This window comes from Pogoniulus pusillus, chromosome 11 (genome assembly GCF_015220805.1).
Source record: "Pogoniulus pusillus isolate bPogPus1 chromosome 11, bPogPus1.pri, whole genome shotgun sequence".
Lineage (NCBI taxonomy): Eukaryota > Metazoa > Chordata > Aves > Piciformes > Lybiidae > Pogoniulus > Pogoniulus pusillus.
In genome coordinates this window covers 23,150,732-23,172,685 of record NC_087274.1, presented here as the reverse complement: position 1 = coordinate 23,172,685, position 21,954 = coordinate 23,150,732, and the positions used below count along the sequence as shown (strand labels likewise).

General features: G+C 39.3%; 2 protein-coding genes across 5 annotated transcripts; both read left to right on the top strand.

Moving 5' to 3' along the window:
• The first annotated feature begins 43 nt into the window (after nucleotides 1-43).
• Nucleotides 44-7,646, top strand: LYAR (Ly1 antibody reactive). The gene is made up of 9 exons (XM_064151457.1): nucleotides 44-132; nucleotides 577-765; nucleotides 1,605-1,719; nucleotides 2,593-2,700; nucleotides 3,528-3,611; nucleotides 4,131-4,467; nucleotides 4,716-4,820; nucleotides 5,672-5,757; nucleotides 6,056-7,646. Exons 2-9 carry the CDS (start codon nucleotides 644-646, stop codon nucleotides 6,188-6,190), a joined length of 1,092 nt encoding a protein of 363 aa, XP_064007527.1. The 5' UTR covers nucleotides 44-132; nucleotides 577-643; the 3' UTR covers nucleotides 6,191-7,646.
• A 7,216-nt stretch (nucleotides 7,647-14,862) lies between these two features.
• On the top strand, nucleotides 14,863-21,767 carry TMEM128 (transmembrane protein 128). Of its 4 annotated transcripts, none has more exons than XR_010304033.1 (6): nucleotides 14,863-14,997; nucleotides 16,129-16,270; nucleotides 17,270-17,431; nucleotides 19,009-19,117; nucleotides 19,427-19,500; nucleotides 20,141-21,767. XR_010304033.1 is itself a non-coding variant. In XM_064151455.1 (5 exons), exons 1-4 carry the CDS (start codon nucleotides 14,877-14,879, stop codon nucleotides 19,106-19,108), a joined length of 525 nt encoding a protein of 174 aa, XP_064007525.1. In that variant the 5' UTR covers nucleotides 14,863-14,876; the 3' UTR covers nucleotides 19,109-19,117; nucleotides 20,968-21,767. The 4 variants fall into 4 exon arrangements, 2 of the variants coding, with proteins under 2 accessions (XP_064007525.1, XP_064007524.1); XR_010304034.1 differs by lacking the exon at nucleotides 19,427-19,500 and having other exon boundaries at nucleotides 20,141-20,209; nucleotides 20,968-20,984; XM_064151455.1 differs by lacking the exon at nucleotides 19,427-19,500 and having other exon boundaries at nucleotides 20,968-21,767.
• The last annotated feature ends 187 nt before the right edge of the window (nucleotides 21,768-21,954 follow it).

Here is a 21,954-nt window from a genome sequence, read left to right as displayed (position 1 = left end):
TCCGCCCCCCGCTTCCGCTTCCGCGCCGCGGCGGCGCAGGCGCAGAGCGGCGGAGCCGGCGCGGGAGGAAGGGGGCTGGGTGGTGGCAGCTGCATGTGGTGCGTTGGGCAGCCGTTGGAAGTGGCGGCTGAGGTGCGGGGCAGGCAGGCGGCGGCGGTGGTAAGCGAGATCATACGGCGCGATAGCAGCTTTGGCGCCGCCGAGGAGCGGGGGGGAGACTTTGGGTAGCGGCCGGGCCGCTTTTCCAGCCTTGCCTGGCCCCAGGGGAGCGGGGTCTGCTGCCGGCAGCGGAACGGAAGGGCCGGGAAGCGGCATGGAACAGCGAACCGTCGCCTGCGAAGCGTATCGGCGTGGGATGGGGTTAAGGGCGGGACGGGGGAGGTGTTCTTGTTTGGAGGTTAGAGGTTTCCCTCGTGCTGAAGGTATCGGGCCAAACGGGTTTTCCTTCTGAACTTTTCCACACGCACAATCTAACTGGCCAGTTTGCCTTAGTGGACGCACGGCTGCATTTCTTTCTGGCCATCCCAAAGGTTTCTTGAAAGTTGTGAAAATAAGACATCCTATTTGTATTTCTAGGGCTGTGCTTCTGTGGGGAGGAGAAAGATTGTACCCATTTGAGAGACGCTACTGACCACTCACCAACATGGTAGTTTTCACTTGCAACGCGTGTGGAGAATCTGTGAAGAAAGCACAAGTTGAAAAACATGTGAACATCTGCAGGAACTGCCAGTGCCTTTCCTGCATGGATTGCGGGAAGGATTTCTGGTAGGTAAAGGGGGAAACAGACTTGCTCGCTGTGCTGTGGTTGTCAGAAAAGAATGTTCCTAAGGTCTATCAGAATTAAATTTGACAGTTTCTACATAACTCACATTTGTAGTTAAGAATTCTACATGGTTTTATATAATTTTAAATCATTCCACTTCAAACTGCAAGGACAACCAGACTACACAGTAAACAGTTGCAGTGTCACCTTTTGCAGTTATTAAGGGACAATGCTTTCAAATTCTGATCAACACTTGTTTTGCTGCTGCAGTAGCATCACAATGTGGTTGTCCCTTCTCAGAAGTGCTTGTTGTCTGCTTTCAACATATAGATATATGAATTCACATGAGAAAATAAATTGTCCTCAAATACTCAGTGCTTCACCAACAAAAGATTGAGGTCTTTGTTATCTGTTCCTTACACATCAGTCAGAGCTACACTTCCACATTAGTATATCCATATTTAGGAATTGTTTCTGCAAGCATTTTTCAGTTACTTTTCTACCTTAAAAGCATGTCGATGTGAGTAATAAAACACGTTAAGAGCTGAGCATATGTCACATATACAAATGTGTGTGTTACAAAGTCACGAAGGAAAGCAGCAGTATCCTGAAGAATCAGGTCTGATTCTGACAGTCACAAATTTTCACTAAAGGCTGCAGCATGACAGATGTCAGCAGCCTTCTAAGCATGTGCTTTAAGCATGTCAAACATAACACAAGTGTTGACAGTGTTACTGTTCAGATGATCTGTTACTTCAGTCTGTTGGTTCGCTAAGTCTTGCATAGTGTGAAGGACTGAAATACTCAGTGAACTGCAGTTAAAAATCTCCTTTGTGTTCAGGGGTGATGATTATAAGGAACATGTGAGGTGCGTAAGTGAAAACCAGAAATATGGTGGAAAAAATTTCGAAGCCAAAACTAACAAAGGAGATGCTAAACAACAGGAGTGGATTCAGGTAAGGTTTGTATTATGTCTAAATGTGATAAATACTAGTGTTCATAATTGTTAAAGACACAAGTGAGACTGGACTGGATATTTTTCCCAGTGTGGATAGCTTTCATTTGGCAGATGTTAGTAGGTGTATTGATTATGCTGATAAGAAAGACATCTTTTGTTTGTTTCCAGTCTGTCTCCTTACTTGTGTTCTGGTAGTCTTACGACATTCACAAAACTTTTCAGTAAACACATTTCCAGAAGTACAGGAAAGTTCTCTAGGGCCCAGTGGCTACAAGTTTAAATAATGGGAAGCTCAGAGTCCTTTTTCAGGTCCCACAGGCAGCAGTGCTGTTCAAGTAACTGCCTTAAGGCCTTGTTCCTCTTCTGTTATGCTGGCATCTGTAGCACAGGAGTATACCTGAGCTGTCTCCCAGGGATTAATGTTCACTGAAGCTGGTACTGGTGCCAAAAGAAATGTGTCAAACTGTGGCCTCAAAGTCAGCCTGATTTTTCACATTTAGCTGCCAAAAGTTTGCAAAAAACGATCCGCTTACAATTGCTTTTCTTAATGCAGTTTTTTTCATGCTGCAGCTATCCTTCATGTAATGCAGTTACTTTAAAATGTTTTTATTACAGGTTGTAACTTTTAAATCAGAAAGCATTGGTGAGCAGTCCTGCTTGCCTCTGATTACTATAGAGAGACACATATGTATAGTAATAATTGATGCCTATGATCTACCATAAACCCCAAGGTTAATGTTCAATATACAAGGGAAAAACAGTTCTGAGCAAGTTATACTATCTGAGGGGGATTTCTTTTCAGTGTGTTTCTAACCTGCATACCTTGCATGTATCATCTACTCATTTGCTGATTCTGGATTTCTTCATTCAGAAAATTCATGAAGTAATGAAGAAGCCAAATATAAACCCTAAGGTGCGGAACATTCTGGAGCAAATGCGTGTCTTTGATAATATTCCAAGAAAAAAAGTAAAGTTTCAGGTATGTTTTAATAGAGATTTCAAGTAATCCATGCAGTGAGCTTAAAAATATACTTTTTTAGGGAGTTTTAACAAAGGTGGGACAAATTTCTTGTTCAGACACTGGTAAATCAATGGTGTCATAGCTGAGTTTCATTTAGGCAATGTTTTTAAAACTTATCTCCTTGCTTAAAAGGGCTCTTTGTGTGCCCTTAATTAGTTATTAAGCCAAATTTAATCTTCCTAAGTAGGCTTGTTCCTTTTTTAATACCTTTTTCTTTCTATTAGAAATTTCCATTGAATGTCCCAATTCTTAGACATCATTGTAAAGGATTATTGTTTCTGTGGCTCTGTTTTTTCTGGTGCTCAGTATTCTGACAGGATGTCCCACACTACATGTTTTACTAAACATCACATCACAGCTAAAGCAAATTTCAGATGTTTCATGTAATATCAGTAAAAAATTACTGACAAGCTAGCTTTTAAAAGAAAAATGTTTTCCCTCTGTTCTGTGCCTCAAATTGTGACTCTGAGAGAAGATTGTGATTGCTTCCAAAGCACTCAGAGCCTAATAGAGCTGCAGTGAAATTGCTGCTTAGTGAGCTGAAGATAAGAATACTTTTCTACTTTAACTCATAGGAACAGTCATCAGAAGTGGTAGAGCATAAACACAACCAGCTGTAGTCAAAAGCTCGACAATTGTTTTCTCTACCTCTTTTGATTTAAATGCTTAACATCTTAATCAGAAGTGAATAAATTCTAAATGAAAACCAAAACCCAGATATATGATAATCAAGAAAAGAATCAGAGATTTACCTTTTCAGTTATTGTTGATTTTTGCCTGCACAGAATTGGATGAAGAACAGCTTGAGAATTGCTGACAGTGCTTTGCAAGAACAAGTGTGGGATATTTTCTCTGAAGCAAACAGAAACGTAAGTTAAGTTAGAAAAGCAGTCAAAAATGCTGGAAGGAAAACCTTTGACTCCCTTTGCAGAAATACTGTCTCCTGTTGTTACAATGGTTTGTTATAATGTACTATTCCTAGACTGAGTTGGTGGTTGGTGGAACATGCTGTTGCTGAAATAGTTGTGAATACTGGGCAAATTGTGATTAAGAACTTAGACATCATTGGAGCATGATAATCAGAAAGTTAATTTAACCTTATTCTGTGCTATTAGCACGTAAGGAAAGGCGAAAAGATAACGGTAGTGTTATCTTTGCTTCCAGTCTTTTAACACACTAAGAAGGAATAAAGCAGTGTATTTTCACAACTTTACTGGCCTCAACAAAGAATCAGTTACACTGTTTAGCACTATTTCTCAGGTAGCTGATGTCACCACATGTAAGCAATTTCATTGCATTCAGGATATTTGTGTGATGTAGTGGATAAAAAGTTGCACTGATTTTAAAAAAAACATTAAAAGTAATAATATTTTGTCTTTCAATGACAGATTTCAAGTGAAAAAGAACAAGGCAAGCTGCAACAGAAGCAAGAAGGGCAGTCAGCAGAAACTGAGGAAGAAACAATGGCAGAAGATAATGGAATTGCAGATAATAAAATTGAAAGGAAAAAGAATAAGAGAGAGCGAAAAGAAGAGAGACAAAAGAACAAAAAGAAGGAGAAAAAAGACTTGAAGTTAGAAAACCAGTCAGAAACAAAAAAGAGTAAGAAGTCCAAAAAAGGAAAGGAGAGGTTGGAGAATGAATTTGAAATAAATGGAAATGGCTATCAGAGTGAAACAGAGGAGGAAACAAATGTAAAGAAGCGCAAACATAAGCATATAGAAGGTATCCATTCTACAGTCTCTATTCTTCATCTCAGAATGTCTTAGAGCTCAATGATCTGCTAAAGGAGAATTATTTTAAGTAGTAAATTGCATATGAAAATCAGACTGTGTTTGCACAGTCCTTTTACAAAATCTGAACCTCCTGGTAGATAAAAGGTCATGTAACAAAGACAGAAACTTCAAGTCACATCAGATCTTTTCTTCTAGTTTTATGTTTTTTTGTGTATGTTTATCCAATTTTATCTCTAGAGGAAGCTCATATGCCAGCAAAGAGAAAGAAAACTCAAAATGTTTCAGAAGATGTGGAAGTAGAAAACACTGGCGTCAGTGAAGAAAATGTGGGAACAGAAAAAGGTATTCTTAAAGGGTCCAATTAGATCTTCTGCAAAAGATCTAGTGCAGAATATGAACATGGTGCTTCTGCAGCAATCTGTGGAATAGATTGCCTTGGCAGGCATATATGTATCTATACATTGTACAGATCTCTTCCAGGGCAAGTAGCCTTTACTAGACTCTTGCTGCCTGGTGTTGAACTACTCTCATTTGTGGCTTCTGCTGTGCTGATAACCTTTGGCAACACTTGCATTTTCTGGCACCTTTGTCTCTTTCCTACTGCTGTGCACTTTAGCCAGCCTAGAGGGAAAAGGATAATGGCTGTCCTAAATCTCTGTCTCTCTTACATTCTCACTTTTGCTTAGTGAATTGTAAATTGGACTGCAGCTGTGTTGGACCTAAGTTTATGCTTAGATAAACCTACTCGTGCCTGTCATCCATCACACTGTTACTGCTGGAGAATGTCTGTATCCAAATGTGTATCTTTTTGGAAAGTACCAATTTATGACCTCTGAAGTGGGTACTGTGTGACATTGACTGTCTGTGCTCTCAGGGTGAGGAGGCAGGATCTTCCCAGCTATTCCTGTGTTATTTAAGAATTGTTGCATAACAGCTGAATCACGGAAGTTAAGGAAAAGTAATACTGAACTTAGCTCCAGCAGTATGTTGATTCTTCATGTCTATCGTATTCTAACAGAAGCAGCCTACCTGACCTGATGCTTAAGGCAACTTGCTGTTGTATGTTCAATAAGATAATTACTTGTGGTGGCTGAGCTGATTCCAAAATGAGGAGATTGAAGGCTGGTTCCTGTTGGGGAAGAAGATCTGAAATACTTACTGTTACTAACGATGTTGTACACTTCATTTTCTAGGTAAATTCAACTGGAAGGGGACCATCAAAGCTGTTCTGAAACAGGCACCAGACAATGAAATTTCAATTAAAAAACTAAGAAAAAAGGTACTGTATGGCATGGAGGGAAGTTTAATTTCTTTTTGGTTTCTTTCTGTAGCATTTAAGCTCATAGCATCTTGACCCATATCAACAAGAACTTTGGCATTACTTAACAGAGCATCAGTTGACAAAAAGTAAACTGAAAGACATGCTCTTCATTGTACTGCAGAAGAAATCCAGTGCTATTTGTGCAAAAGAGTAAGAGCACAATAGCTTCCATTCTGCTTTTCCTACAGTAACATGAATTTATTATTGCTTCAAGTGGAGTCATCTTTACTAAATCTAACTCTTCTTCTTTGTGCAGGTTATAGCTCAGTACTGCGCTGTAGCTGGTGAACATCACAAATCAGAAGAGGACATTCTAGTCATATTTAATAAGAAAGTGAATAACAATCCCAAATTTAAAGTTTTAAAGGACAAAGTTAAACTCTTGAAATAACAGCTTGCATCCTTTGCATAACGTTTGCATTTTAATCTTGCAGACAGTCCAGTTCTTCTGTATCAGCTGTGCATTGGTTTCAAATTGTGTACATGAAAGCTGAATTTAACTTGGGACTGGATTCCTCTTTTTCTAGATGTTTTATTTTTCAGATGGTTTATTTCTTGATTTAATGGAAAATGTATATTTTTGGGTACCATTTTTAAGAAGCATAGAAAATAACTGATGCTTACTGTATTAAAATTCTTTCAGCAATGATTGTTTCATGATTGTTTGTCAGGACCTGGGTTATGTGGATTTTTGCAGAAACTGTTCTAAGACCAAACAGATTTTTCATATCCAAAACCCCACCATAGACTCATAGGATCATTTAGGTTGGAAAAGACCCTTTAAGATCATTGAGGCCAAACATAAACCTAGCACTGCCAAGTCTACCACATGGAATGAATGGGGTTTTTTTATGCTGAAATTCAAAATGGTATGACTGCTACCTCCTTTACACAGTGCAGCTGGGCTAATTCTCTGCAGCTGGGTTAATTCTGTGTTGTCACATGCGTAGTTTCCATAATGAAAGTGTCTGCCAAGTTTGTGTGTGTAGTACTGCACATTCAGTGAAAATCTGAAGACAAGTTACCAGTATATTAATTGCTGAGTGTTTTTAATTAGCACTGCAATTGACTTCAATACAAGTGGTCACTAAAAAATGACTGACGCAATAAATTACTTTAAAATACATCCCTGTATGTAACAAATCTTGCCACTTTATGATTGTCCACAAGTTGTACAAAATTTGATGAGGCCTGTATATTTTGATCACTGAAGCAATTTAGGCAGGCCGAAACTCTTACATGTATGTGAGTGAGTTGACTGGGGAAAGCTACTTGAAATTTAAAATGTTGTATCCAATGCAAAATAATTCCAGATAAGGAGTTTCCTACCATGAAGTAATTTGTTTAAAACAGTGGTAGAAAGGCAGTGGAATTTCTTTGAGTAGATGGTGTGGTGTTTCAGGAAACTGCATAGTCCTTTCAAGCAGATACTTTTTGTATACAACTCCATAATGAAATACCTGAACTTACAGAAATACTGAATATGTTAAAGTGTAAATATGAAAAAAACCCAAACTCTCAGATACACGTGAGTCTAGTTTTTCTGACTACATATTTATCAACTTATGAAAACTGCAATAAAGATACTTAATAAATTTAAGATCTTATTGTTAATTCATGGAAATGGCTTTGGAGATAAATAGGAAAAAAATATTTACAGATATGAAGAAACTGTGAGAAGTTATTTGACCACATTTAAAAAGCTTAGAATTCTTTTTGGTTTTGTTTTCTTTTTGATTGAGGAAAGGACATATAAAAGCAAGTTCTTGTCAGTGAAATTGGCAGTTAATTCATTGCTGTTCACTCGGTGTATTTTACAATAAAAACTGTTACATTGAAATCTTAAAGAGTTCTGATACAAGTTTTCTGTCATTTAGAACCTCCATTACTCATGTGCTCTTTCAATGAATGCCTATTTTCTTCACATGCTCGTGAACTCATTAGCTGCACTTTTCCCCTCCTTTTTTCAGAGTGGTAAGAACAGTTTGGAGTGGTTTTGTATGCATTTAAAAATAAACACACTAAATTCTTACTTTGGAGTGCTGAAAGTTATCTTCTGCAGCTTGGGAGAATTCCAGTTTCTGATCATGAAAAGCATCTTTGGACAAAAACGAGTCTGAAAGAACCTGTCGAGTTCTTTTGATGTGTTCTGACATAAAACCAGACGCTTGCTTCTGTCATTGCAGAGTTCTGGTGTCTGATGCTCAGGGCTTCAGTAATCACTGAAAAAGCAAAGCATCAGACTAAATGTTCAGAAACAGCACATATGAGTCTGCAAACAAGGAATCAACAGCATGCAGATTCGCTGAGCAGGATTTGACCTTGGCATTTTTCCCTGCAGTAGCTGTTGAGACTCTTATTTAAATGCCTGACGTCCCCTGTACAACTGCCATGGTTGTGGTAGCAATGCCTACATGAATAGTAAAAGTGAGTTTTGCATCTTCACCTCGGCGTATCGGGCAGAACAGCTGCTATTCAGCTGCCCTTACAGGGCAGACAGGGATCATATTGGTGCTTCTTTATTGATGACCACTAGTGGGAGCCTGTTGACATTAAGTCGGGTTGTAATTACAGCAGTATTCTAGTTGTCAGCAGAAAGAAGGGGTATGGGGAACAATGCGCTTTGTAGGTATATTTTTCTTCCTGACTGTTTGGTATATTGATCTCTGAACATCATAACATATCTCCATAATCCATTATGCTTACTGTTAAAACTTTCCTATCTAAAATAGTGTCTTGGAAACTGAGTGTGGTAGGGAAGAGAACCGAGTATTGTAAGCTAGAAAACTGTTTAAAGCTAGTGGCTTTCTTTACAAGCAGGGAGTTATCACTAAAGGAATAAAACTTCAAAGGACAGCTACTTAATTGTTGTGCTCAACTCTCCACTGTATGGGTGCACTGAAGTAGTTCATTCTCCCAGGGAAAACTGATCTTCCCACCTGGTGTGATCATCTGATTGCATCAGTACAATGCAGCCAGACCCCAACATGAGTAGTGGCTTATAGCTGGAGACCACAGGATAGAGAGACTCAGTACATGATTTCATGTGGAAACTTTTAAACCTGTTAACACCCTCATTAAAGAAATAAGAGCAACTATTAAACTTTTTGTGTGAAATAAGCAAAAAGAAGGCATATCGTTCTATATATTGAGCTGTACTCACAGGTTACAGGATATCTTAGTCAATATGTTCAACATTTACCTCTTCTCCTCATATAGCCTATAAGAAAAAAACAGGAGTAAGTCCTCTCAGTTTCTTTTTCTGCTCTGTCAGCCATGAAAAGCAGCATATTGTGTTCCTCATTAGTCCTTTTATAGGAAGTGTTATTTTATATCGAATTTGAAATTTCACCTGAACTAGAGGAAGTTTGAGTAGTAACTTTTCTTTGCACTTGATAAGATACAGTTCCTTTTGCACTTGCGACCTACTGCTTTTCTTTGTGGTTGTTGGGATATAATTGCTTTTGAACCTGTATTCTCATGCTCTTCCGCTTTCACAGGTCTTCCCCTGAAAAACCTTCAAACTTCTTGCTCAGACCTATTTTCTGCAAGACTGCAGACCACAGAGCTCAGTCCTTCCTCAAACATACCTTCCTTTTTAAAAAATATTTATCCTTTCTTTTAAAAATTATTCTAGAAGACTGAGAATGGTCCAGTCTTCAAACAGATGCTGTATGTTTTGCCCTTCTCTTAGAAAGATGTTATTTACAGTGAGGGTGGTGAAACACTGGAACAGGTTGCCCAGGGAGGTTGTGGATGCTCCCTCCCCAGAGTTGTTCAAGGCCAGGTTGGATGAGGCCTTGAGCAACCTGTTCTAGTGGGAGGTGTCCCTGCATATGGTGGGGGGTTGAAACTGGATGATCTTTGAGGTCACTCCCAACCTAAACCATTCTATGATTCTGATTCTCATTAGATCTTTTGTATAGATACTGCCCTTGCTATTTGACTCCCCATGTGAGATACAGTAGAAGTAAAATAACTAAATATAGTAGTTTTATGGTTCCTGAAATGACCTAAAAATAACAGAAAGAAGTTATGACTCTGCATGCCTACCCATTAAACTGCTATTCTCAAACTTCTAAGTGGAATTAGTACTAAATTAGCATCAAAATCTTGAGACCTGATTATAGTTAAGCTTTTAAACATACTGAGATTTTCTTATAAGGTAACACAAAATCTATCTGAAAGTACTTAGGTGACAAATGCTGGAAGATAACACTGAGATTATACATTGCAGGTGGTTCAGAAGGAGAGTTTTACTCCTTCGTTCTGCTCTTTGCAGTAGCCATGTAATGAACTCTGACAATCCACCCATTAATGTATAAACACAAAGCATGAAGTGCACTTTTTAGACATTTGATTTTCTGACCTTCTGCTGGCTTTTGACTCTCAATTATCAGAAAGAATTCAAGGAGGAATACATAGCTATTGACACTGTGCATCTATACATGACAAAGGCTGATGCTTTTATGCTCATGAGTGAGACTGGGCCAGAATTTCCTCCCAGACTTTTCTTTCTTACCATTAAAGCAAATGCTTCACTTAGAAGCCAGTACTTTGTGCCTGTATTTCTGCTATGGACTTCTAAATCAATTGCTAGTATAAAAGCTTCTACTGAATTTACAGACATCTCTTATGCTTAGAGCTTTTCATTGATTTTTTTCCTCCCCATCTATTCATTCTGCCATGTAGTCTAAGACATTTTATGGACTCTTTGCATCTACAATTTACAGTATGAAATATGACCTCTGAAAAGCTTTTGTTTGTTTGTTTGTTTGTTTGTGAGATTTTCAGAACTTAAGTAGTTTCAGAGGTTACTATTGGGTAAGTTTTCTATGAAAAGAAAAAATAGGAACTTGGTTGATGAACTTAACTGCCCACATGACACAGATTAGCAAAGCAGTAACAGGAGTTGAACAAGAATTTTCCAGGTAAAATTTCAAAGTGAGGTGCTGCTGAATTCCATCTCTACACCACCAAATATGTTTCTTCCTTTCTCTCTCTGAGGTTATAGCTCTCGCTGTCTTATTCACTGTCCAATTACAAGACCAGATTAAAATACATGAAAATTTGACTCTGCAGAATACCTACATGTAATGGGCTGTGAAGGATGATGGTAAAGAAAATCTACTTATAAACCTGAATGAAGAATGTAAAGGTTTTGTTGTGTGGGATTTGTTTATTTTTTTCAGGACTCCACAGGAAAAAACTTCTCCAGGCAAACAGCACAAGCTGAATTCCACACTATATACATCAGTGAGATGTTCTTCTGCTAAACATATTGTGAAAATCATCTGTATTTTCTCATCTTGTTAACAGTGATGTCTATGTAGCCAAGAAGATTTCTCCTTGCTTCATCACAAGTCATATCACAGGCAGTTTGGGACACTAGACCATCTCCAAAAAAATAGTTAACATGCTTCCATTGCCTAAAAAAAAGTCAACCTCTATCAATACAGAACTAAAGACTCATGCCTAAAGAGAGCAATACTTGTATAAAGGAAATGTGCGATTAATAATAAACTTGAATCCTCATTCCCACAACTGATAAGCCTTTCCTGTGCAAATTAGTTCTCTTATTTTTAAGAAAATAAAACTTTAGGATGTTCCTAAATGCTCTAAGTATGAAATTCTTGTCCATATTACTACAGATGCATGGTTGCACAGACCTTTTTCTCCATGATGAAACCAGTTTTAGTAATTCCCAAGTCTTCCCTTTCCCATCCTCCCACATCTGGCCATTTGGTTTTGCCTCTTCACCACCCCCTGCATTTTTGCAGGCTTTTAAAACCAGATCAAATGTTCAAACTGAGCAGTATTATATACCACTACAGGGGACTGAGTAGTCAAGAACAATTATAGCTAGAGTATTGCTGCCAAATGCTTTGTATCATTAAACTGTAGTCTTAGGGAAACATTTTGAGAGCCATTGTATGCCCCAAGAAAGCATGCATAGTTAAGTGAAACTAAACTCAAGAAATCATTTAGCAGAGAGTGTAGGAAGATTTACTTAGCAAACTCTAGAAGAATAGTTTATCCAGATTTCATGGGCTTTGTTTACACATTTTAGAATCAAGGTTTTATATTCTTAGTGGTGATCACAGCAAAAGGCAACATTTTGATGCTGAAGCTACCAAGCACTTTAAAACAAGACAGCTGAGCTGGGTGGTGAAGCAGTGTTCCATCAAACAGGTACTTTGGGTTACTGTTCTGCACCAGCTACTATTTTGTAATTTGCAAACAAATTACAAGGGGAAGAATAACACACTCAGATAAATCAGATGACATTATGTGGTGTGTTGTTCTTCTGTTTTCTTAGACTCCCTCCTCACCTTTTAAACTGCCCTTGTTTTTTCTGCTTTCTTTACTTTCATGAGGTTCAAATGCTTGCATGCTTATTTATAGTGCACTCTTAGTATCAAACATGCTAATACATGTATTGTTTCCTTCCTAAAAGATCAACTCAGGGCTGCACTGCAATCTAATACTCACATGAGAATTCAGCTTGAGCTCAATAGTTTGTATATGTACCACATTCAAAGTCGACTGAATTTTAACCTTTAGTGGTGTTTCTGATCTGCATTAAGTTACTCACACCAGTATTTTGCTTTTATCATCGTACTGAATATAAAATAATCAAAAGAATGCCAGACAAAAGCAAGAGAACTAGATGAGTTAGACAATGTGTTTACTTTCTTGCTCATTGCAAGAAAGGACAATGCAGTCTTTTACTCCAAGAATGACATTCAGAGAGGATTAAGAATCTCTACCCATCTAATCCTTTTATTCCTGATAGTGAAAAGAAGCAGCACGTTCACGCTATGCAAGAGACCAACGGTACAGTTAACAACAACGAAAAATACTACAAACCCTACTCTTGGTGCATTTTCTTCACAGAATCTTCAAATTCACCAATTCCCCTCACAAATTGTTAACCAAAGACAGCAAAATAAGCTTGGATTTTAAAATGCTTCCTAACATTTCTGCAGAGACTTTTATATGTTTACTTGTGAGAATTCTTTATCTGTAACAGGCCTCTTGTTCAGATGCTTTGTTCATTACGTTGTTCATTTTGCACCAGTTTCAGTTCAGCTCCTGATTGTTATCTACCCTCTAACAGATTAATAATTTCTCAATCAGAGAAGCTCTGTGAAAAGATCACAGAAAACATCTCAGCTCTGCAAACACTGAACATGAGCGGGCTCAGTTAAGGTCAACAGTGAGTCAGGGAAGGGAAACTCTTATTTCAGCTCTGGGCACAATACCTACTCTGTAGGTAAACAAGAGTCTTCAGTTTAACAACATTAACAGAGCTTAACCCTTTCAAGCATACATATTTATTTAACTGCTATGTTTAAATCAAAGATATTTCCCATGAACAACTTTTGCATAGATAGTCTGAGATTTCCTTTGTTTATTTGAATCAATATCACAAAAGTGGATGCTGAGGTAATAACTTAAAGTAAAAAAAAGGAACCTCTCTTTCATTGGTAAGAAAGCAGAGCTCAGAGGCTCCCACAAGCTGTTAATTGACAAATATTCAACCAAACTAAGTAAAAAATAATCACTGTAGTCATTCAGGACTATGATGTGGTTGACCCTTACACGAGACACGTTCTAAAGCTGGGAAGGTAATTTCTGCACACTATGACATGGCTCACATGAAAGTCAGATGTAAATGAAAGCCTGCCTTTCTGCAAGGAAAAAAAAAAAATCAATTCTTGTGCCTTTTAGGATGAATTTACTCAAAACTCAATGCACAGTAATAAAGAATAACCAAAACTCTGGCTTCCCTTGTCCCTACAACCTCACTCATCTGTAAGACAGGCAGTAGGCTATTTAGCAAAACACATTTTTTTCCCCTATTAAATTACTGTTAACAGCCCCTGCACTGAAAAGATAACAACCTCAGGTAGATTATGCAGCACAGGATATCTATGTACCAGGTTGTACACGTTCTTTTTCTTTTCACTGTAGAATGCACCGAGGAAGTCAAATTCACCATTACTTCAGCACCCACAGTTCAAATCAAACATAAGAAAAAAAAAAGATGTGCTCATTAAGTTGGAATAAAAATTAGTCCTATGTACTTTTACAGAGTTACAATAGTTAGTGATGTAAGTCTGCTGAGTGAAGCCTGCTCTAACACCATATGCGTTAGGTTGTATGTGCACCACATCTACTATTTTATTAACACTAATCCCATCTTTTCCCCTGCGAAGGGCATTTGATAAGGTTATCAAACAGAATTAGAACTCCTTAACACTAGTGCAGGTCGGAAAAAGTCTATCGTGTACAAAATTAGCTTCTACGGTAAAGTAGAACACACCTCAAAAGATTCATCACTTGCCATAGCTGAGCTCTGAAGGAGCCCAGCGGCCTCCATCCTGTTCCTGCCCTGGCACTTGTCAACCTTTTATCTCTGTTGTCTTGCAAATATAGTGCTTTTTTTTTGTGTTGAGTCGAGCGTCCAGTATTGCAGGCTTCCTCTGGTTCTTGGAAACTCTGAGAGCTTTGTATTTTGAGTCCTGTTCTGTCTAAACCACTGTTCGGGCCGTAAGAAATTGACACTTCCCCAGCATCTGTCCTCAGGAACTTCTGGTCTGCCGCACACGACAAGCAAAGTATTTATACGCCATCAATTCTCCTCTCTTTCTTAATTATTTGGGCAGAACACACCTCGCTTCTGCGCTTGGATTCACCTCACCCTGACCACAATTTTCAGTGTGCGATTCTGTTGACTGAAAATGTATGACCGGGACGCTAACGTGCTGATCACTTGCTACAGTCGTGCTCTTGGGCACCACCGCTGGCACCAGATTTGCTTTTGTGACACCACGGGCGTGCGGATACCAAAGGCTGCTGAAGCGAGCTCCGCCTGAGCCACCGCCTTCCCCTACACGCGAGGCCGTCGCCCCTCACGCCCCGCTTCCCGCCCCGCTTCCCGCCCCGCTTCCCGCCCCGCTTCCCGCCCCGCTTCCCGCCCCGCTTCCCGCCCCGCTTCCCGCCCCGCTTCCCGCCCCGCTTCCCGCCCCGTCCCCCGCCCCGTCCCGGCGTCACTGCCGGAGCGGCCCAAGATGGCAGCCGGCGCCAGCGGCGGGGAGCCGCTCCCGAGGCACAGGCGCCCTTTGCGGCGAGGGGCTGAGTTGCGCGATCCGCTGCCGCCGCAGTCGCCGTTCCGGGGCGGCGGGCCGGCCGGTGGGTGGTGCCGGGGACGCGGGCTTGGGGTGCTGAGACGTCGCTGGGAAGGGGGCGAAGGCAGACTGTGTGAGGCGGGAAGTGTGGCAGGAGTACCCGAGCGGGGAGCGGTGACAGGCAGCGCCGGCCGGGGAAAAAGGATGGGCCCTGATCATGGCGAGAGAATGGGATCCCACCCAGCCGTGGGATACTGCTTGCTTGCAGCCAGCAAGCTGTTCCCTCAGGTGGCTGTGACAGCGAGTTGTGCCTGGAAAGGGAGACCTGAGTCGTGTGACAGACTCGAAACCGTAGGTTTCAAGTGCTTAGCTGCTCCAGGCCCTAGCTCTAGTAGATGAGGAAGGCTCTAGGAAATAAAAATCTCAGTGCATTCCAGCAGAGCTGCTGGTACACTTGGCTGGAGGTGATGCATGGAGGCGTCAGCTTACTTACACTGATGGAGACACACAGGCCCCAGTAACTTACAGTGATAAAAGTATGAAACTTCAGAGGTGCTTTGGACACCTTTTGACAGCATTTGGGTATGAGTTAGTTGACTACAGTTATGCACAAAAATATGCTTTCAAATCTGCTCACTCTATTGTCTTGCTTTCTCTAAAACAATACATGGTGATGAAGTAAAAAAGAAACTTTTCTGTGTAATGCCATCGGTTTTACCTGCTGGAGGTATGTGACATGAATCACATTGGCTCCTGAAAACAAAGTTGACAATCACTTATGGAGTAACTGCAGCAGAGCACAAGAAAATTATTTATGCCTAAAATGAGTTTGCAAATATATACAAATAGAAGAGTAATTTGAAATACCAACCTGACTGTCTGTATGCTAGATTGGTAAAAATGTTTTCACTTGGCTAAATAACTCTTACAAGATCTAGTCAGCTGTTAATTTCCTAAACAGGTAACCAGACACAGTATGTGCTGATTTTTTTATTAAAGGTAGCTTGCTTAGCCTGTTCTATTGCAGGAAATGTGTAGAGCTTTTTAGAATACCTCCTTTGTAATACAAGGTGTTATACTGAGTATAAGAATCTCCAAAAATAAGTTAATTTAAAGGATGAAGTATCCTGTTCTATAATTGTGCTCCATATAATGACTGACTTTAGTGATAATATAATTATGCTCTTGTTTACAGAAGAGTCTGCAGCAGTAGAGAACAGGAATAAGCCTTTTAACAGACTGAATATTCATTCTGCATTCTGGATTTTGGCATCAATTGCTGTGACATACTACTTTGATTTTTTAAACACTGTTAAAGAAACTATTGAAGCAGATAGGTAAGACATCTTTTCTTATGAAGGAAGTTGCATATTCATCATACATATTGTTTGTTACATCTGAACACTGTGTTTTAAATCGTGGATAAACAAAATCTACAATAGGAATAGGAAGAGCTGGGACTGTTCAGCCTGGAAAAGAGAAAGCTCAGAGGGTTCGTGTCAATACATATAAATACCTGAAAGAAGGAGCAAAGATAGATTGAGGCACTTTTCAGTGGTGCCCAATGACAGGACCAGAGGCAACAGGCAAAAACTGAAACACAGGAAGTTCACTCTGAACATTAAGAAACACTTTTTCACTGTGAGGGTGACTTGAGCTCTGATACAAGTTGCCCAGGGAGTCATGGAGTTCCACCCATGGACATACTCAAAAGCCACCTGAGCACAGTCCTGGCCAACCTGCTCTAGGTGACCCTGCTTGAGCATGAAAGTGGGAGGAGATGACCACCTAAGCTGTTATTATGAAACTAATTTCAAAGTAAATAAAATGCTTGAAATTCTGCCTTCTCACCTTACTCAGACTATGACCCCAAAGAGGCTCAAAAGTGCTTCTTTCTAAATCACATACTTTGTTTTTTTCCCTTGATAAAGCTTTCTGCAACACTTCTGTTGCATGCCTATCAGTAGTCTAATTTATAGTGAGAAGCACAGTTGCAGTGGAGCCTGTTTTGTTTCATGACTGACAAAGTATTTTTAGCGTGGAATTATAGTGGATGACTGATGAGAGCAGTTACACTGCATTTCTAAACTATCGGAAGGAAAAATATGTGACACAAATGTTGCACTGAGAAGTTAAACTCAATTTGTTACATATACTGGACAGCTTTAGAAGGGCAAAAAGCATTTTGTAAAATGCTTTAAAAAACCTACTACAGGAACTCTAGGTCAAGCTGTATCATTAACAGATAATGTTTGCTTCTAGGCTAGAGTGAAGATTAATGTGTGAACTGCATTATAATTGTGCTTAACAAGCTTTTACATGCTTTCTCCCCACAGCTGGTGGTTTGCCTCTGGCAGTTGTTTGCTGGCTGCTTGTTTATCTATTGCCTTGTACTGCATATTGTATCTTGAGTGGTATCATGGAATTGAGGACTATGACACACAGTATCCAGCACTGATACCAATCACTACAGCTACCTTTATTGCAGCAGCAGTTTGGTAAGTGCAAACACTATGTACAAATTTTGCTAAGGCTGTGCAAGTCCAGCTTGGTTAATGGACTCGTTTTCTGAGACCTGTAACTTCTCTATTTCTGCTGAGTGTATTGGTGGCAATACCAGTTATGTAGTTAATTATGTAGCATAATTTCTTGCACTTTGAACATTCATCCACAAGGTAAGAATTACAACTGCCAAAACTGCACATTAAGTGTACTTGTAGACGGGCCAGATCTTTTGTCTTGAAATTTCACTGGAAAACTGAAGTCCTGAGCTTTGTCAATGTAAATTGCTTATCTCTTGACAACTATTTGGAAGGTTTATGCATCAAGAGAAGCTTGGCCAGCAGGGCAAGGGAAGTGATTCTGCCCCTTTACTCTGCTCTTGTCAGACCCCAACTGGAGTACAGTTCTGGAGTCCCCAACACAAGAAGGACATCAAACTGTTGAAGCGAGTTCAGAGGAATGCTACAAAGATGCTCAGAGGGCTGGAGCACCTCTGTTATGAGGACAGGCTGCAAGAGTTGGGGTTCTTCAGCCTGGGAAGAGGAGGCTTCAAGGAGACATTATAGTGGCCTTCCAGTATCTGAAGGGGGCCTACAGGAAGGCTGGGGAGGGACTATTTACAAGGTCTTGTAATGACAGGACGAGGGGTAATGGATTTAAGCTGGCAGAGAGGAGATTCAAACTAGATGTTAGGAAAGGGTTCTTTCCAGTGAAGGTGGTGAGACACTGGAAGAGCTTGCCCAGGGAGGTTGTGGATGCGCCCTCCTTGGAGGTGTTCAGTGCCAGGTTAGATGAGGCCTTGAGCAACCTGTTCTAGTGGGAGGTGTCTCTGCCTATGGTGGTTAGGTGAAACTGGATGAACTTTGAGATCCCTTCCAACCTAAACCATTCTATGATTCCATGAATTAAGACAAAGATTTTCTCTCTATAAGAGAAAAAGTTATGCCTGACCAACTTCTAATGCAGAGTTCTTTATTATCAAAGGCATGAAAGCTGGTTCTCTCTGTAAATTTAGATGTTTTATCTGAGGAATGTCAGTCAGTATTTGTTGCAATGGAGGGGAAAAAAGGAAGACTGAAGATTATAAAGATTTCCTATAGTTAAAATCAGTCAACTCTATAATCCCTTGTAATTCACTTGCAAAATAAGATGAGTTTATCCCTTTCTTTTTGGTTAACTCAAATCTGCTGCTGGAGGCTTTTCTCAGTTGCTGTGTCTACCCATAATAAAACCAAGATTAGTTAATTTTTAAGTGCTTCATGTACAGAGATTCTGAGAGCAAAATGTATCTTACCCTTGATGGGTCTGAGTGGACTTAATGTAAAAATCTTCATCAGCTACTTAGGTTCTAGGATGAGTTGTCAGTAAATACACTAAAGTAAGAGTTTATTACATAGATGCTGGTTTTTTTTTTTCATTTTGTTTTCAAAAATAAACAAGTATTTTTCCATGTTAATGTAAATTCAGTTTCCTCTTGTGCCATATTTGCTTTGTTTGGGTGGTTATTTTCATAGTATGACAATTTAGCTTGGCAAATTTAAACTTACCAAAAACTTCCTGCTTTTATTCCCAGTTTCAACGTTGCCTTGTGGCCTGTCTGGACCTTTATGACACCTGTGTTGCTCTTCATTCAGTTCATGGGTGTTGTGATGTTTGTGTCACTCCTGGGATAAGCTGTTCAGGTAAATAATGGAATTGTTTAGGCACATAAAAATATTTATCTGGTTGCATGAATTGCTTTGTTAGACTGCCTTGTGTATTTTATGTACACTTTCAGAACACTGACATTTTGTGGCCTATAGAGTAATTGGAGAAGTATTCTTAGGAGAACCCCAAGGGGAACAGTACCTTTTTTTTCTCTTCTAAGTTCTAGTCTTTGTTCTTCTTAAAAAGAACAGTCTTTCAAAGGCCAAACCAGGTATTTTGTTGACTTGAAAAATAAATTCTCAGTGGCTGTCGCATTGAAAAGGAGTTCTCTCATCTTTTGTTAGACTATACTATTCAAATGAATTCTGTGAAACTGAAAAAGCTTAAGGAAGACATCAAAGACCTCTCAGTAAATAAGGTGAGGGATGTTCTCTGTATCACAGGTGTCTACATCATCCACTGAAGGCACTCCTCCAGCAGGTCTTATTTGCTTCTCATGTGTGGGAAACCTGTGTGGTTTTGCTTGCCATCACAAATCCCTTCCAGTGAGGAAGCCCCCCAACATTTTTATGAGTGCAGTAAAGAAGAAGGAAGCAGTGCTGGACTCTTGTAGTGCCAAAGTTGTAGTAAATACTGTCTGGGACAGTGAATCACAGCTTTTGTTTGCACGAACAAAAGGAAACTAGCATTGCACTTCCCCCTTATTTTTTAGATATCAAGAAACCCGATTGTTTTAAGGAGATAATTAACTTAAGCTATACCTCTGACAACACCTATAGGCTTCTGAAAAACATGTTACTTGCTTCAGAATTTTTTTACTGTATCTTGGGATCTTCAAGTTACATTTGTTTGCATTAACACTGCTTGATGCAAACTTCTTCATTTCTTCTGTTTGTTCTGTCCAGTTTTCATTTGGCCTAATGATTAGAGCCAAATTATTACTTGGCAATCCAAACCCATTAGCTAATTAATATCAAGTTAATACAAGTTACATCTTGTACATCTGTGCAGCCTTACAGCATTTTGTTAAGTCAGATTTGATTTTTCTTTTCTTTCAGCTTCATGTGAAGGGTTCAAGTACCAGTTATCCTACAAAGTAGATGTCACACTACATTCCAGTACTTCTGATATTTCTAATACTCCTTGTTTGCTCTGATACCATAATGCTTCAACTACCTAATTTAGAAGTCAAATGGACCTCACCAGGGGTCAGCTAGTGGATGGGGAAAAAAATGATTAGTGAATAACTGAAAGATAGATAGGTTTTACCTCTCTCAGTAACATAAAGCATTTCATCACTGCTTTGTAAAGTTTTTATTCGTATTTCAGTATTAAGCAGATGGGTAATAAGTCTGTTATATGGTCCCAAATCCAATTTGAGTCTCCAGAGGTCACCTAGACCACCTTCCTGCTCAAAGCAGGTTGTTTGGTTCGCAAGCAATTGATACTTAATTGAAGTGTTGTGCATTTTAATGCTACATTCTTTCCATTTTAATTGAAATATAAATTATAGTTATTTGGAATCTCATAGATGACACAAGACCCATTTCTTGATCTATTAAATTTCTAATGCCACATGTGTGTTGCTCTATAGGAAATATTTTATTATCTAATGACTTGACTTTGCATCTGCTAGTGTCTGAAAAAAGTTACAGATGGGGGTAAGGACCTAGAAAGCTGGATGAGGCTTATGTCACTGATAATTTGGCAAAGCCATCAGTGAAACCAATTCGGCTTGTGTTGATGTCATTTGTCCACAGCCAGCACGAAGTCAAATCTTTTTATGTATGCACCATTTTTCAGTATTTGGGGTGTTTTTCTTCTGTAAATTAACTTCCTATTCTTAGCAGTGCCTGTTAATAAAGTTGCCATTTTTCTTCCTCAGCAATAAAGAGGCTGATTCTAACTGAAATGCCAGTTGGGAAGATAAGATCACATTGTCTGTCTGTTCACCTTGGCTAAGCTATTTAAACATCTGAAAACCTGGGCGCTGTCTAGTTGGTAGACCATTTTATATAGATCCTTATGTTAAACAATTTCACACTTGTACCTTTTGGAAGATAGGAGAATGTAGAAGCTGGGTGTTGAAACTTGGTAAAATTTACTTCTTGCGACTGTTGCTTGGAGTCTGGCCAATTGGAGGAGACTGTTCTTCAATCTGGCTTTCAAATCTACACCATTGCTGAACAGACAATATATGAAATGTTTAGTAACGGAAAAGACAGACACTATCTTCAGCTGCTACTGTTTCATTAAGGAAAAAGTTACTGACCGTGTACGATGATACAAAGGATCAAGCCAAAATAAAAGCATTTAGCACTACTGTTAAAGTGGCTTGTAGAGTAAGTTAACAGCTTGATTTGTTTAAATGTAATATTTAAGTTTAACAAAACCAGTTGTACTTCACATTTTCAAAGGGCAAGTTGCTTATCTTCAGGTCTTCCTCTTTTAACATGTTAACAATTTCGTATCTGCATACAGAGGTACAGTTGAGTAACTTTATTACAGTATATAAAATGCAGTGTTGCTCAGGGATGCTTGTTACCACTGTATTTTTATTTGTCAACTACATAAGTACTCTAGCTGTTTTAAGTTGCCTTGTACTCTTGAAATGATTACTATTTGCTACATGTTTTCTTCAGATTTATTCTTCTGGACATCTTAATAAACTTTGTATTAAAGTGATCAATTATTGTTCAGTACCTTAATTTTGTAACTGTTTAATTCCACTGTTCATATAGATGTTAAATATTGTACTTGGAGTTTGCTTGCCTTCATCACCACTCAGATGGGTTTACTGAAGGTGTTATCCCATTCTGTTCATTTTTGGCGAGCTCTTTGCCCTGTGACTATTCTCATGTCTTCTCCTGAA